Source organism: Hevea brasiliensis, unplaced genomic scaffold (assembly GCF_030052815.1).
Source record: "Hevea brasiliensis isolate MT/VB/25A 57/8 unplaced genomic scaffold, ASM3005281v1 Scaf80, whole genome shotgun sequence".
NCBI classification, from domain to species: domain Eukaryota; kingdom Viridiplantae; phylum Streptophyta; class Magnoliopsida; order Malpighiales; family Euphorbiaceae; genus Hevea; species Hevea brasiliensis.
Window position 1 is genome coordinate 172,226 of NW_026615300.1, and position 14,065 is coordinate 186,290.

The 14,065-nt window shown below is 34.9% G+C and overlaps 2 protein-coding genes across 5 annotated transcripts; both read right to left on the minus strand.

Moving 5' to 3' along the window:
- Positions 1 to 44: 44 nt before the first annotated feature.
- LOC131169125 (uncharacterized) lies at positions 45 to 4,867 on the minus strand. Of its 4 annotated transcripts, none has more exons than XM_058142849.1 (4): positions 4,712 to 4,867; positions 4,193 to 4,288; positions 2,741 to 3,099; positions 45 to 2,430 (listed from the first exon to the last, which is right to left on the minus strand). In XM_058142849.1, exons 3-4 carry the CDS (start codon positions 3,085 to 3,087, stop codon positions 1,737 to 1,739), a joined length of 1,041 nt encoding a protein of 346 aa, XP_057998832.1. In that variant the 5' UTR covers positions 3,088 to 3,099; positions 4,193 to 4,288; positions 4,712 to 4,867; the 3' UTR covers positions 45 to 1,736. The 4 variants fall into 4 exon arrangements, with proteins under 4 accessions (XP_057998832.1, XP_057998833.1, XP_057998830.1 ...); XM_058142850.1 differs by having other exon boundaries at positions 2,741 to 3,104; XM_058142847.1 differs by lacking the exon at positions 4,193 to 4,288.
- LOC131177755 (uncharacterized) lies at positions 310 to 1,557 on the minus strand. The gene has a single exon (XM_058142855.1). It carries the CDS (start codon positions 1,555 to 1,557, stop codon positions 310 to 312), a length of 1,248 nt encoding a protein of 415 aa, XP_057998838.1.
- Positions 4,868 to 14,065: the final 9,198 nt, after the last annotated feature.

The window sequence follows — 14,065 nt, forward strand, 5'->3', positions numbered from 1 at the left end:
TTCGTACCCCATAAATAGTGTAATAGGTTCTCAAGCAGAGCAAATTTCAATACCAGAAGGAACTCTTGCTAATCAACATTACTAGAAAATGCGGTCGTCAAGAACTGTAGCATTCTTGATACGCATCGCAGATTATTTCAAAATTGACAACATCAAGAACTGCATAACATCCGCAAAACAAATAAAAACTGTACAGTGTCGCACATGCACAAGTAGACTAGAGACCTATGAAATTTCCTCCTATTTATTTCCCTTTAATTAGTGAAAGCTCGTCAGGAAATTAGCTGAGGTCGAACTTCCCAGACAGAACTACAAGGTTTCCTTGCAGGTAGCCTTATTATGCCCTTCTCCCTTACACCTGGTGCAAGTCATTACTCTTTTAAGTTCACGCTTTCTTTTATATTGTTTTTCCTTTGGTTGAGTTGGTGGCCGAGGTGTAGTCGGAGGAAGCACTTGCCTCACCTCTGAGGCATCTTCTTCACCCAAAGGCTCAAAAATGTCTAAAACAGGATTTATGGACTTGGAATATGTTGAACGGTAGCTATCAACTGTGTAGTATTTTGAACAATAATCATATACACTCCTTCCAATGCGATTGAAGACGGCAATGGCATGACAGCAAGGTAATCCAGTCAATGCCCATTCCATACAACTACAGTCCCTTGTGACAATATCCACAACAAAAATAGAGTCACCGTGAACCTCAAACACTGTATCAGATGAAAATAATACTTTGAAAGCCTGTGCCTTCAGAGTCTCCTCTTGTAGTTTTTTCTCTTTGGATGGAGCAAGATTTGTAGTCCACCCATTTGAATCCATTTCACGTTTGTCCATCAACTCCATCATTTTGCATCCAAGTGCTTCCACCTTCCTTATTATAGGCAGCTCCCACACTTCTTCAATCCAATTAGTGTACAACTCTACAATATTTACTGTAATTTGATTATAAATCTCACCCTTGAAAAATGCATTTGTCCAACATTCTGGTTCAATCTGCATAAGCCAATCATATGCTTTTGAAGAAACCTGTTTAATTTGCTCAGTGAACATTTTGAAACTATCAAATCGGACTGTATGTGCAGCAGCAAAAAAACTTGCAGGCAAAGCAGCTTTTCCATCTCCATGGAATGGTCCTCTCAAATTTCTCATGAAGTCATCCAGCAGGGGGTATATAGAGTAACCATGGTGAGCATTCTCAAATACTTCAAGCACAGATTTCAATAGTCCCTTCTCTTTATCAGAAACAACAGTTAAGGATTGTGAAGTAGAAATAGCAGATCTCAACTGCTCCAAAAACCAATGCCAATTATTATCATTCTCAATATCTACTATAGCAAATGCAACCGGAAAAGCACTATCGTCCCCATCTAATGCTGTAGCTGTCAACAAAACCTCATGGTATTTTGATTTGAGACTCGCAGAATCAAGAAATAGAAGTGGGCGACAACCATTCTTGAAACCATGTATTGAGGCATGAAATGATACAAAAAGGCGTTGAAATTTGCTGTCATCATCTATGAAAAGCTCCACAGAACTACCTGGATTTGCCTCTACCATCTTATCACAGAACCAAGGCAACTGGGCATAAGCCTCTTTATATGAACCCTGAAGTTGCTTCCTTGCTTCTTCAATTCCACGCCACACTTGTGTATAGTTCAGCTCAATCCCAAAATCTTTCAAAATACAAGTAGCAATGTCTTTAGGTTTGCGATGTGGGCTATCTCTTAGCCTGTCCTTTATAACACTGACCAGCCAACTTTTGCTGGATGAGCAGCCTTCCATGATTCCCCTCCACATGTATGTGCTTTATTCATCTTTTTTATCCTAAAGACTTGATCTGATGGAACCCAAGATGCATGAATTGACCAAGAGCAACCTTCAGCCACACATACACCACTTGCTCGATTGGTGTCATTCTTTTTTAACCTGTACACAAAACGATGCGCAATGGCATATTTCTGCAGTGCATCACGAAATTCAACTACATTTTTGAATTCTTGGCCAACACCAACTATTCCATCTTTCCAAGAGGCAACCATTTCTTCCAGAGAAATATCTTTAGAATTCACATCAGTCGATGAATAAAGAGAAATGTCTACCCATGGAACATCTGATTGCATTGGTTGCTGTTCTTCCTCAACAACTAAGGCAGCAGCACCATGATTCCGAAAACTCTTCTTCCGTGATGCACTTTTTCTAGTCTCCTTAACCTTATCAGTAACAGCAACAATGGCAGGATCACTAGCACCAACTTTCCAGGATGCAGTACGCCTTCGCTTCTTAACAGTATCAGCAGGGGTAGCATTCATATCAAGTGTAACAGAGAGGTGTGTATTTGCATCATCAGCAGGGGCAACAGAAAGTGTATCAGTTGGATCTTGAGATGCCACAGAAGCAGGCACAGTCTTGGCCAGTTTTATCCCACTTGGTCTGTGAGTGATAACTAACATGAATCAATGCAAGTGAAAACAAAATGGAGAAAAAAGTGAATGTATTGTTGTCAATCACAGACACAAAATAAAAGCTAAAATGCACTGTCAAATTTTCATAGATAAAGGGACAATTTTCAGTAACAAACCAAGGTTACTATGCTATGCATTGCCAATTATGTTTTACCTTGAGGAAAGGAATGATGTTTTATCACAAGTTATCCAGTAATAAATTCCCACGAAGTGCCAATCACAAATATTACCACCTAAGCTCCTAGAAACATGACACATCTCAAGGAAGGAAAATTTACCTGCTAGCATGCATTGGCAAGTCTTCCGGATTAAAACCTTCTCTGCCCAGAACAAAAACATCTGCAGTAACTGAGTCCCCATGAAAATCATACATCCTTTTTAGGTCTTTGTCATTAGCTAAAGTAATGAGAGTTTGCCTATTTCCTGGGAGAAAGTACTTAATGGACAATGATTTATATTCTAAGTTGAACATTTTGGCCATTTCTAGCCTGAGATCATGAAAAATAGTTTCATGATTGATATCTAGAGCTTGTGCCTCTCCACCAGTGTATGTAAGACACCCATCATCACTTGTAACAAATTCACCACCAAACTGGCATATCAGTATAAGCTTTTTTCTCGGCATTGAAAATCACTTCTGCACTAAAGATAAATGATTAAAAGATGTGTTATAGCAACCAAAAGAAACTTATATCTTATATTACCTCCAATTTCCAAAGTAACACTTCTATATGCAAAATAATTTCAAAGCAAAGTGTGGGTTTTATACCTCCCTACTAAACCTTCTGCAACCAAGAAAATCACATGCAATTTACAAAACCAACAACAACGGCAGATATAACAGTGGATTAGGGAGACAATACCTCCCATCCCAAAAGAAAAAAAAAATGCTTCCTCCTCTCCATAGACACGTGCCCCCCATACCAAAGAAAAAAAAAGAAAAAGAAAAACACCTTTGTAATCTAAACCCCTCTCTCACAAAAAAAGAAAAAAAGACCCAAAAATATATGAAATGCTAATGTTTAAACACAAACTTTAAATTTGAACTATAAGAAAATAGATAGTTTATAAATAAGTATCATTCATTAATTAGAATGTTCAAGTCAAGAAATTAATTCTTTATCTAACATTTCCCACTGAAATTTAACTAACAGGTTGATAAACTTTTAGATCATTTTTTGTACTATATTTTTATTTAAAATTAAGATAAATACCAAAAAAAAAAAAAAAAAAAATGAGAAGTTACTCAGAAATAAGAAAGAATACACCTTCCACTTTACAATAGAAACTTGTAAACCCACACCCTCCCCAGAAAAAAAAAAAAAGAAGAAAAAAAAAACTGCAAGTGCACACACATCATGCTGCAAGAAAATTGCACTGCCCCCTTTAAAACCACCCCCCCCCCCCCCCCACCCCAAAAAAAAAAAAAAAGAGATGTCTAGCTCCATCGAAGGCCTTGAAAATGACATTTATTTCAGGGAAAAGGCGTAAAAAAACAAATTAGAAATGCAATTAATGTGTATTTGAAATAACGCAAACACATGTAGCACCACCAAATTTGAGAATAACTGTGAGTAGAATCATCTTGACAGGGAAGTCAAAAACACGAGCTGCATCAAGCAATTCACTATAAATTTTGCATTTTTAGCAAGGAGGTGCAAGAGCATGTCCCATAAAAAATTGAATCTATTCATTGAATTAATAATTCAAAGCAATGAACCACTAAATACCTAAGGTCCAGATGAGTTTGCATGTTTGCGTCCCCTTCAGACTAACACATTGATGAAACGTAAGACAAATTATCAACACAAGATGCTTTGGGCTTCCTACAGAAACAATATGGTCAAACAGCTCAAGATTTCACTATCACTATTTCGACCACTAAGAATGTAGAAAGCGATAACAGACAAAGCACAAAAAACTAAGCTTTCAAAGGCCAAAGATCACAACATTACGTTCCCACTTGGCCACTTCCCAGAAAAACCCAAAATTTACTACTTTCAGCAAGAAAACATCACATGCACTGTCACCAAACGCTATTTCTGTACCAGCAACAAGCCCATTCTATAAGATACCCAAAATCCAAACTATAATTCAAGATAAAGAGCGCAATGATCAAATTAGCATAATAACATTAAGTTAAGATATGAGCTAATTGAGTACATGATATTAACATGTAAAAAAGGAGAATTGATATTTCAGAGAAGATAGAGACCGCAGATTCTAAGGGGGAGAGAAGAAGGGCTTACCAGAGAAAAGAGGTGCAGGGATTTCGGGTGCAAGGAAACCCTAGAGTTAGGGGCCTTGTGCAAACGGGCTGAATTATGGAAGCAAGGGGGACAAGGACGTCCTGGAACACGAAATAACAGAAGTGCGGGTATTATTGGTAAGGAGAAAAAACTAAGGGGTTATGTTGAATTTTGGAATATATATATTATATGAATACGGTTATTAACTTATGGATATGTGCTTTAACACCACTCACACGAAGGGCAAAGTGACCAAATAGTGCTAAAAATTCCCGGACAAATTTCATTGGCGGTTATTAAACTTTAAGAATAATTATATTATAGTCACTTAACTTCATTTTTTTTAAGTTGCTTAATTTTAATTTAAATATCATTAAAGTCACTATTATTAGAGTTTCCAAATTAATATACTAATCTGTCATTTTTTTACAAAATAATTACCTAATTACCCTTATTTTACTTTAAAAGCTATTTTCTTTCTTTTTTTTTTCTTTCCTTCACTTTTTCTTCCCCACTTTCTTTCACTTTCTCACCGCCTAAACACCACCTCAAGTTTTCCTCCTTTAAGCCTTACTCTTACTCTTTGCCTCGTAGATCTCTAATCAAGATGTCAACAACAAAAATTAAAAACATCATCCTTTTCAAAGTCAAACACGACACCATTTCACCAAAGTTAACACCATGCTCAGCTCCTCAAAAACCTTATCTCTTTCGACGTGTGCTCTACCTTGCCTCCATTAGGCCTAAACATAATGAAAGCACTAATAAATGGGCAAAATTTTTTACGGCCACATCAATGCTATTAGCTTCTATGGTGGTGGAAGAATTTAAAATCAATGAAAGAGATCTCAGAATTACTCTCTTCGTCCCAATATACTTGACTTTTGCAAATTTTCTAGGTTCCCTCATGTTGTTTGTGAACCCAATCTAGCCCACATTGGCCATGGAAGCCATCAGCTACACTTTTAACATCTTAAGAGTTAATGGGTTAGTAGCAATCAATATTGGATATTTTAGGCATTAGTGATGCAAATGGTTTTCGATCTAAATCCAATTGTAACATTTGGTGTATTAAAAGTAATGTTATAGAGTGAGATTTTTGGGAAGACTCGCATGCTGACGAGCAAGGCAGAAATGTCATGATGGGCATTAATCAAGGTAAGTCAAGGTGCTTTGATGGATTACAAAGCTTGATTTTGTTGATTTTATTTGGCATTGAATGGATTTGAGTTTTGTGAAACTTTGATTTTATTGATTTTAAAATTTTGATTTGAAATTTGGTTGAATAACACATTGCATGTTGGGTTTTTCTTTTGCTTTGTTACTTTATGTACTTTATTTTGAGCTTGCTATTATCTATTAATGGTTATTGTCTTGTTCTGGATGGGTATTGAAAATTTGGGGATTTTTACAGTTAATGGTTGCTAGGTGTGGAAAGGAGGAGGAGTTGCTAGGTGTGGAAAGGAGGAGAGAGAGAGAGAGAGAGAGAGAGAGTAATGAGAGAGGCAGGATGTGAAAGAGAGAAAAAGGGAGAAAGAGAGAGGAAGGAGGCATAATGTGTGTGTGTTTGTGGAAAATAGAGAGAGAGAGAGAGAGAGAGAGAGAGAGAGAGAGTGCAAGGTAGAGTTTAAAAGAGAAGGAAAAACAATTAAAGAAAAGAGATTTTAATGTAAAGGAAGGGTAATTAGCTAATTTCTTTTTGTAAAAGGATGACATGTTAGTAGGTTAACTTGAAAATCTGTAATATTCAGTAATAGTGGCTTTAATGATACTTAAATTGAAGTTGAGTGACTTTTAAGAAAAAAAAAATCAAAGTTAAGTGACTGTACTGTAATTACCCTTAAAGTTCAGTGACCACTAGTTAAATTTAACCAAAATACTGATCTAAACTGATGTGGTTGGAAAAGTTGATGTGGTGCTAATATCAGCACTATAGTAGCAATATTTAATACTTAGGTCGAATACACTATCTCACACATGAATTTTACCAACAAAAAAAATCTCGTGGCATCCTGAACTTTTAAAATGTCCATGACACACTTTCACTTTTGTAAACGTCCCATGATACACCTTAACTCATGTGAAGTGGAATTCAGCAAATCGTTGTCACAAATTGAAGGGTATCTTAATTCCAGTTTATAAGAGTTGAGGTGTATCATAAGATGTTTATAAGTGTTGAGGTGCATTATGGAATATTTGAAAAGTTAAGGGTACCATGAGATTTTTTTGGTAAAGTTCAGGGGTGAACAATATTCCACCTAATAGTTATTTTATTTTCGCACCTAAATGCAAAATATTGAAAGCACAAGTCCTGAATTGTCAAAAAAAAAAAAAAAAGCATCAGGCCTTGAGTGCTAAAGTGTGATAGTACATGATACTTAAATAGTAATCTTCTTTTTTTTTTTTTTATAAATAAGTCCTTATATTTTAACAAATAAATTCTTAATTATTATAATTATTTAATAATATAATTATAATATATAGGGAAAGAGAGAAGGATTGACGGAGAGATAGAGTGAGAAAGGGAGAGACAATGATAAAGGGATTATATTTGATTTTAGAAGAAGAAATGTAAGCAAGCTAAGCTCAATTACCAGAATTGGACACTTTAGTCACAACCCTAGAGCATGAGAAATAAGCCTATCTTATGAGAAAGTAGTTGCAGTGGAAAAACATAAGAAAATATTGAAAGTTGTAGCCATGACTTAGAAAGTCTATAAAGAAAAGGTCATTACATCTCTTTCTACTAGCCATCTTAGAATAGATTTCCAGTATATATCAAAGATTAAAGTTATGAGGAAGCCCTATGAAGTTAAGTGACTACTATGCCTATGCTGACAGCGGCGCCAAAGTCTACTATAACTTTTGAGAAAAAGACCTTGTAGTGTAAAATATTTTCTTTATATATATGTTCTTAGGTTAAAATCCTTCAATTTTGTACTTTGTCTTTTAATTAGATCTTTTTCAACAATCTTCTTTGTTAGTACATGACTTAGTTATTTTTTTCTTTTTAACACTCTTCTTTGCCTTTATTATGAAGCCAAAGGCTAATTTTGTATATTACTTATGATATTACTAAAGATAGTTGTATGTTTTGGTTGTAAATTGACTTGGTTGGCCTTTTTAAATAAAAAAAAAAACTGATGCAAATCATGACATTTAGATCTTGTTCAATAATATTAGTCGTTTCTAATAGCCATTAGTCGCTTTACTAGCCATCGCTTGTTAGTGCTTAACTATTTATGTAGTGGTTTAAAGCAAAAGTATTCACAAAAATAATCATGTATTAGTTGTTAAATGTAAAAATAACAAGATCATCTTATATATCTTGGTCAAAAGCTTTCTCAACCTCTAAAAGCTAAGAGAAATAACTTTTATAAATTACTTCCTTAATATTTAAACACTACTATAAATACTATGTCACTAAATTATAAAAAGAAGAGACATAATTGTTGCCAAACAGGACTTTAGAAAATTAGAAATACATTATACTTAGTCATTTTTGCATTATAATGGTTCCAAAGACTAATTTAAGGATCAATATGATAATTTTTACTTGCATTAAAGCCTTTCTTATAGATTTTTTTTATCTTAAAATATATTATGAACATCCTTATTTCATATATACCGAAGGTTGTCTATGAGCATTAGTTTAGAAAGTGTTGAGTGAACTTTGAGTACTCCTTCAATACCAAGGGCTGTAGTGAGCCTTAGTTTAGTTTGTGGATAATCTTTTCCTTCTGAATTTTCAAAGATTGTAAGTCATAGATTTTGAAATAGATATGCTCTTCCTTCTGTGTTGAAACATCAATATGATATCTTTTGGTATTATACTAATTTCTTGAAGATAGAAAACATACGATATTGTGTCCGTGAAGCTACTATTCTTTGAGTTATAAAAAATGTTACGTATTTAATCTTTGATTGTAGCAAAAAAGGTTTAGTAAACAAATTAAGTTCAGTGATTTGCTTGCAATGTGTTTGCAATTTAAATATAACTATCTTAATTGATTAGCTTAGAAGTAATATTTATTGACTTTAGACATTCTTATATGCCACTATTTCGAAACATCCTTATGTCATATATACCAAAAGTTGTTTATAAGCATTAGTTTAGAAATGTGGAGTGAATTGTGAGTACTTTTCTTGAATACCAAAGGTTGTAATAAGCCTTAGTTTGTACACTAGTTTGTGGATAATATTTTCCTCCTGAATTTTTAAAATTTATAAAAAGTCTTGGTTTTTGAGGTAGATATGTTCTTCCTTTTGTGTCGAGGTATCAATATGGTATCTTTTGGTGTTATACTAGTCTCCTAAAGATTGAAAGCATACAATACTATGTGCACAAAGTTATCATTCTTTGAGTTGTAAAGAACATTACGCAGTTTAATAAGTTTTAATTATATAAAAAGTTTAACTTTATTTCTAATAGTTTTAGCAGAAATTTTGGAAATTAAAGAGTTATATATGGCATTCTCAAGCAAAGGGAAAGTGGCTGGGCAAATAAATTATGTATAGGCCATGTTTTCTTTCGCAAAGTTGTATTTTTATTATTTTATCTCTTATTCCATTTTAAAACTCTATTATCCTTTAATTAGATAGAAAAGAGAGAGAGAGAGAGAGAGAGAGAGATTCTTTTGGGATTTTGAGTAGTTTTAAAGAAGAGAGAAGATAGTGCACTTTTTAGATTTTGGGATTGCATCTAAAGGATTCATCATTTGAAGGAAAAAAATTTCTAGGCTATATCACGAGAATAGTTATCAATGGGAAATAGAGAAAATTTTCAGTCTAAATTTGAAGGAAAAGTAGAAGATCAAGATTTACATTTAGAGTTTAAATTTTTATTTTTTTTATATTTTTAATTCTCTAATGTAAATGTTGTGTTCTCTCTATTTTATGTGGTTATTTACCTTTAGCAAGGAGTAAATCTTTTCTTGGAGGAACATGAAACCATGATTATGCTCTAAATATTTTTCTTCGTTTAATATAATGCTTCAATTTACTAAGTAATGTAGTGATCATTGAGTTAATGTTTATATTTGAATGTTGATTTTAATTACCTAATCAAGTATCAAATAGAGAAGTTATGCTTTCATTTATCAATTGATTATATAGATGATTTTTAGCTTTTCTCAGATATCATTTTGACTTTGGGCATCATCAAATAGGGAACCTAAATCATATGTGGTTTAATTAATTTTTACCCAAATGGCGCAAATTAATTTATGGATTTAGTTTATATGCAATTTAGTTTAGTCATTAAAATCTTCAATTAAATTGAAGTTTATTTCCTAAATAATGGTAAATGATTAGTTGAGAATCTTACCAACTTAAAAATGGAATCTTGTATTGAGAAAGATATTTAAGCATAATTAAAGGTGGATTTAGTATCCTACTTATTAAACTTATATAAATTATGCAGTTTTGCTTCATCATTGTTTTTAATTTACAATCTTTTCTCAAAAATTTCGATTTCTCAAATAATAATAAAGTAATGTTAAATTAATTATAAACTACATGTCTGATTCTTATTGGAGGATATTCAAATTCATCATTTTTTTACTTGTTCAACTAAAGCATTTGGTAGAGTAAATTTAGTCTCATCATACTTGAATTTTGATTGCTGCCAAAAAGATTTAGCCAACCAATTAAGGTTAGTGATTAGTGATTTACTTGTAATTGTTTGTGAATTAAATGTAAATATCTCAATTGATTAGCCTACAAGTAATATTTCTTGTCTTGAGATATTCTTATATGCACTATTTTGAGTTTTATAGCCCAATTAGGAATTTTTAATCCATTTTTTAGCTCGATTGAGCATTGTGGACTTCTTATGAGTTGGTAGCAGTAATTATGCATAATTGAGTTTTTTAGTTCAATTATGTGTTATGGGCATTTTTGTTAGCCGTTAGCTTTGTTTTAAGTATACATATCGTGCTACTTTTTCGATTTGTCTAACCTGAATTTGGATGTGTCAGTACGAGTTTCATTTATATACTTCATAGTGTAAAGGTGATTGCAATGGAATTACCCTAGCATTTGTTTGACTTAATTTGCTCTATGATAGTTTCAACAAAAATATTAGCAGTCATACCTGTCGCAAGGGATTTTGTTGTCGCCTGAACGAACCCTCACCGAAGTGGGAAAGAGTGAAGAGTCGCCACTTTAATTTTGAGGGAAATTAAAGAAAACCATTTGTGAAAATAAATTAAAATAAAACCACTTCAAAAACAGAGATTCTAGGTTCGGGGTCCATAAACGGGTGGGGAAGGTATTAGGCACCCCACCTCGTCCTTCAACGAGGGTAAGCAGATTTAACTTCATGATCTTCATAGTTAGGAGGGCTTGAATGGAAATGTTAATCCTTTTGACAAAAGGAATATTTAATTTTTCACTAATCTGGATTACCCAGATACATAAGTAAATGAGGCAACCTTAGTGAGTTGTGATTATTGATTTTATTTTAGGGGGAATTATCTTATGTATTTGTTGAAATTTTGGTTTGGAAATCGGATAAGAACTCTCCTCCGATCTCCTTTTAAAAGTTTTAAGTTTCAGAATCGGATAAGAACTCTCCTCCGACCTCTGTTAAATGTGTATTAAAAATTTTAAGGTTGAGAATCGGATAAGAACTCTCCTCCGACCTCTACTAAATATTTGTTAAAAATTTTAAGTTTGAGGATCGGATAAGAACTCTCCTCCGACCTCTATTAAATATTTGTTAAAAATTTTAAGCTTGAGGATCGGATAAGAACTCTCCTCCGACCTCTATTAAATATTCATTAAAAATTTTAAGCTTGAGGATCGGATAAGAACTCTCCTCCGACCTCTATTAAATATTCATTAAAATTTTAAGCTTGAGGATCTGATAGAACTTTTCCGATCTCTCAAGTTTTAACTACATGACGCATCATAAGAGCCTAAACTAAGGGTTTTGGCACCCAAAGACGCCAAGGATCTAATAAGACCTCTTTACCTCATCGGTACCTTGTGACCGATAAAGGATGCCGACTAAATTTTACCGATCTCCTATGTAATTACCTTACCAATACCTTTTATACACGACCGCTCCACTTATTTACCTGAAATTTAGTTTCATTCGCTTTATGACGCCATAATCAATCACCTTCTATGTTAGATTAGTGATGCAACTCTGTTATTTCTTGACGTATTATTCAGGCTTTCTATTTTAAAGAAGCACTTAAGGCCCGACTACCTACTTTTTACCGAAATACTTATACGTTACTTGGGACGAGGACTTTCGTGATTTAGAAGTGACAAAGCTTAACGAAAAGAATAGACCAGTTGACAAAGAGAGTAAACTTCGAGAATAACCTTTATTACACCATGTAAACTTGGCGAGGATCACAAACATAAAAGTAAATGGGAATGCGTAAAATAAAAAGAGCTTTTAGATATAAACACTCATCTGTGAGGAGCCGAATCTTACTAAACTAATCGCAGAACGCAATAGGGGCCCGAGCTGTTTAGCTCGAAGGCTGAAGCTCTCCTAGAAACGAAGGATGCTTCGCTAAACGGCAGTCAGGTTTAAGCAAGTTGAGCTTGGGAAATAAGAATGGAAACAAAGATGACAAAGAACTGAAAGTAAAGGCGTCACAGGACAATGAAAGAGCTGAAAATGGAGAGTTCCAGTATTTCAAGAATCCCTTTTGCAAGAAAATACTTCGGAAAACTGGTTTCAAAAGTTTTTCCTTATCAAAACTCAAAAATAGCAGAGCAACGAATCAATTAAATTTCGCAGTTCTTCCACTATAGTAACTATTTCTCCTTTTTTGTCCGTCCCTGGCAGCTTTTCATGCGTATTTATAGGGACCGGGTGTTCCCTGTGAACGGTCAGGATCTATCTTGGGGGAGATGGAGGGTCAGGATTTCAAAGGACATGATCGGATGCTTGAGAATTAAAGCGAATCAAAATGAACGACCGAGATCATCCTCGTGGATACCGTTTTTCTTCTTCCGATCCGACGGCCCAAAACTTTGTTGACCTGGGCGATCCGAGGGCTGGGAATAAAAGGCGCCGGCCTTGTTGTCTTCCTCTTTGATCCAAAGGCTCCGGACTCGTCCTTGCAAGTGAGACCAACGGTGGAGATTGAGATGTACAGGACTGTCATGACATATTTTGGCACCTGTCAGCATTGTGGGCGATTCTCAGGCGTGTGGTGGAGATTTCTGTCATGATGCTTTAACTACCTTGGCTCGATTCATTGACGGTTATTGGGATTTGTCTTATTCTCTTTGCCTTCTGATCTTCCCTCTTTCTGATCTCCTTTACACACTTCTTTTCCGATCTCTCATGCTGGTCTCCCATCTTTCGATCTCTATTATTCCGATCCTTTCCTTACTCGTGCCGGTCCTGGCCAAAGCATTAATTTTCTCGATTCCCAAGCGCCCGCTTGCCGCTTAGTAATAAATGCCTGGTTTCTCCTATATATACCTCGATGAAGAAAACTTCCTCATTCGATTTTCCTCTCTTCCTTCTTACTTTCCAGTTCTAATGCCCGTGAGGTTCCATGATTGTGGTCATGATCCCTTTCCGATGGACTTCTTTGTTCCTCGATCAAAATTTACGATCCTGGATCGAATAATAGCGATAACCTTATTTGAGAGAACTAAATCAATTAACCGATCCGATTGCGATCTCCATCGCGGCCGATCTCGAAGTCGCTCAACCGCATAATCGGCGAACCGATTTTGGCCGAGCAAATTGCCGATGTTCCGCCACTGACGGTTGCTCTTCCAAGTTTATTCGGCTTCTCACCACATTGGGTGTTTCGACACGCTTTCCTCCACATTGGGTGTTCCGAGCTTTGCTTTCTCGCTCGGTGACACCCTTTGATCACTACAATGTGACATTCCATCCCTAGAGATCGCCCAAATGATGTATTTTGTTTTCAATGTAATCCGATCTCTAGAGATCACGTAAATGATGTAATCCAATTTTAGTGTAATCCGATCCTAGAGATCGCCCAAATGATGTAATCCGATCTTTTGAAAATAAAGACTTTATTTTGTCGATTATCATCTTATTATTATTGTATTGATTATTTTTCGCTCTCTAATGTGATTATCCGATCTGGTTCTTTACCCGAATGACACTAATCCGATACGTAATTCAAACACCGATCCGCCGCTTATAATTAATCGATTTTGGGAATATGCGTGAGACGTGTCAAAAATTACCGCGAGTCCCGCTAACCGATGCAAAGGTTCGAACATCGTGAGCATTAAATGCTCTGACGAGTATAAATAGGGGCAGGGTAAGCCAGTTGCTCTATTATTCAATTTTCAGACTCTCGCGAACAACCCCAAAATCCACTCATTTTCTTAAGTTCT

What these genes read in the sequence shown, in the direction of transcription:
- LOC131169125 (XM_058142847.1), bottom strand. Translation starts at nt 3,087, where the DNA reads ATGCCGAGAAAAAAGCTTATACTGATATGCCAGTTTGGTGGTGAATTT. An exon ending in TTGCCAATGCATGCTAGCAG is followed by an intron (nt 2,431 to 2,740) that starts GTAAATTTTCCT and finishes TATCACTCACAG; the next exon opens with ACCAAGTGGGATAAAACTGG.
- LOC131177755 (XM_058142855.1), bottom strand. Translation starts at nt 1,557, where the DNA reads ATGGTAGAGGCAAATCCAGGTAGTTCTGTGGAGCTTTTCATAGATGAT.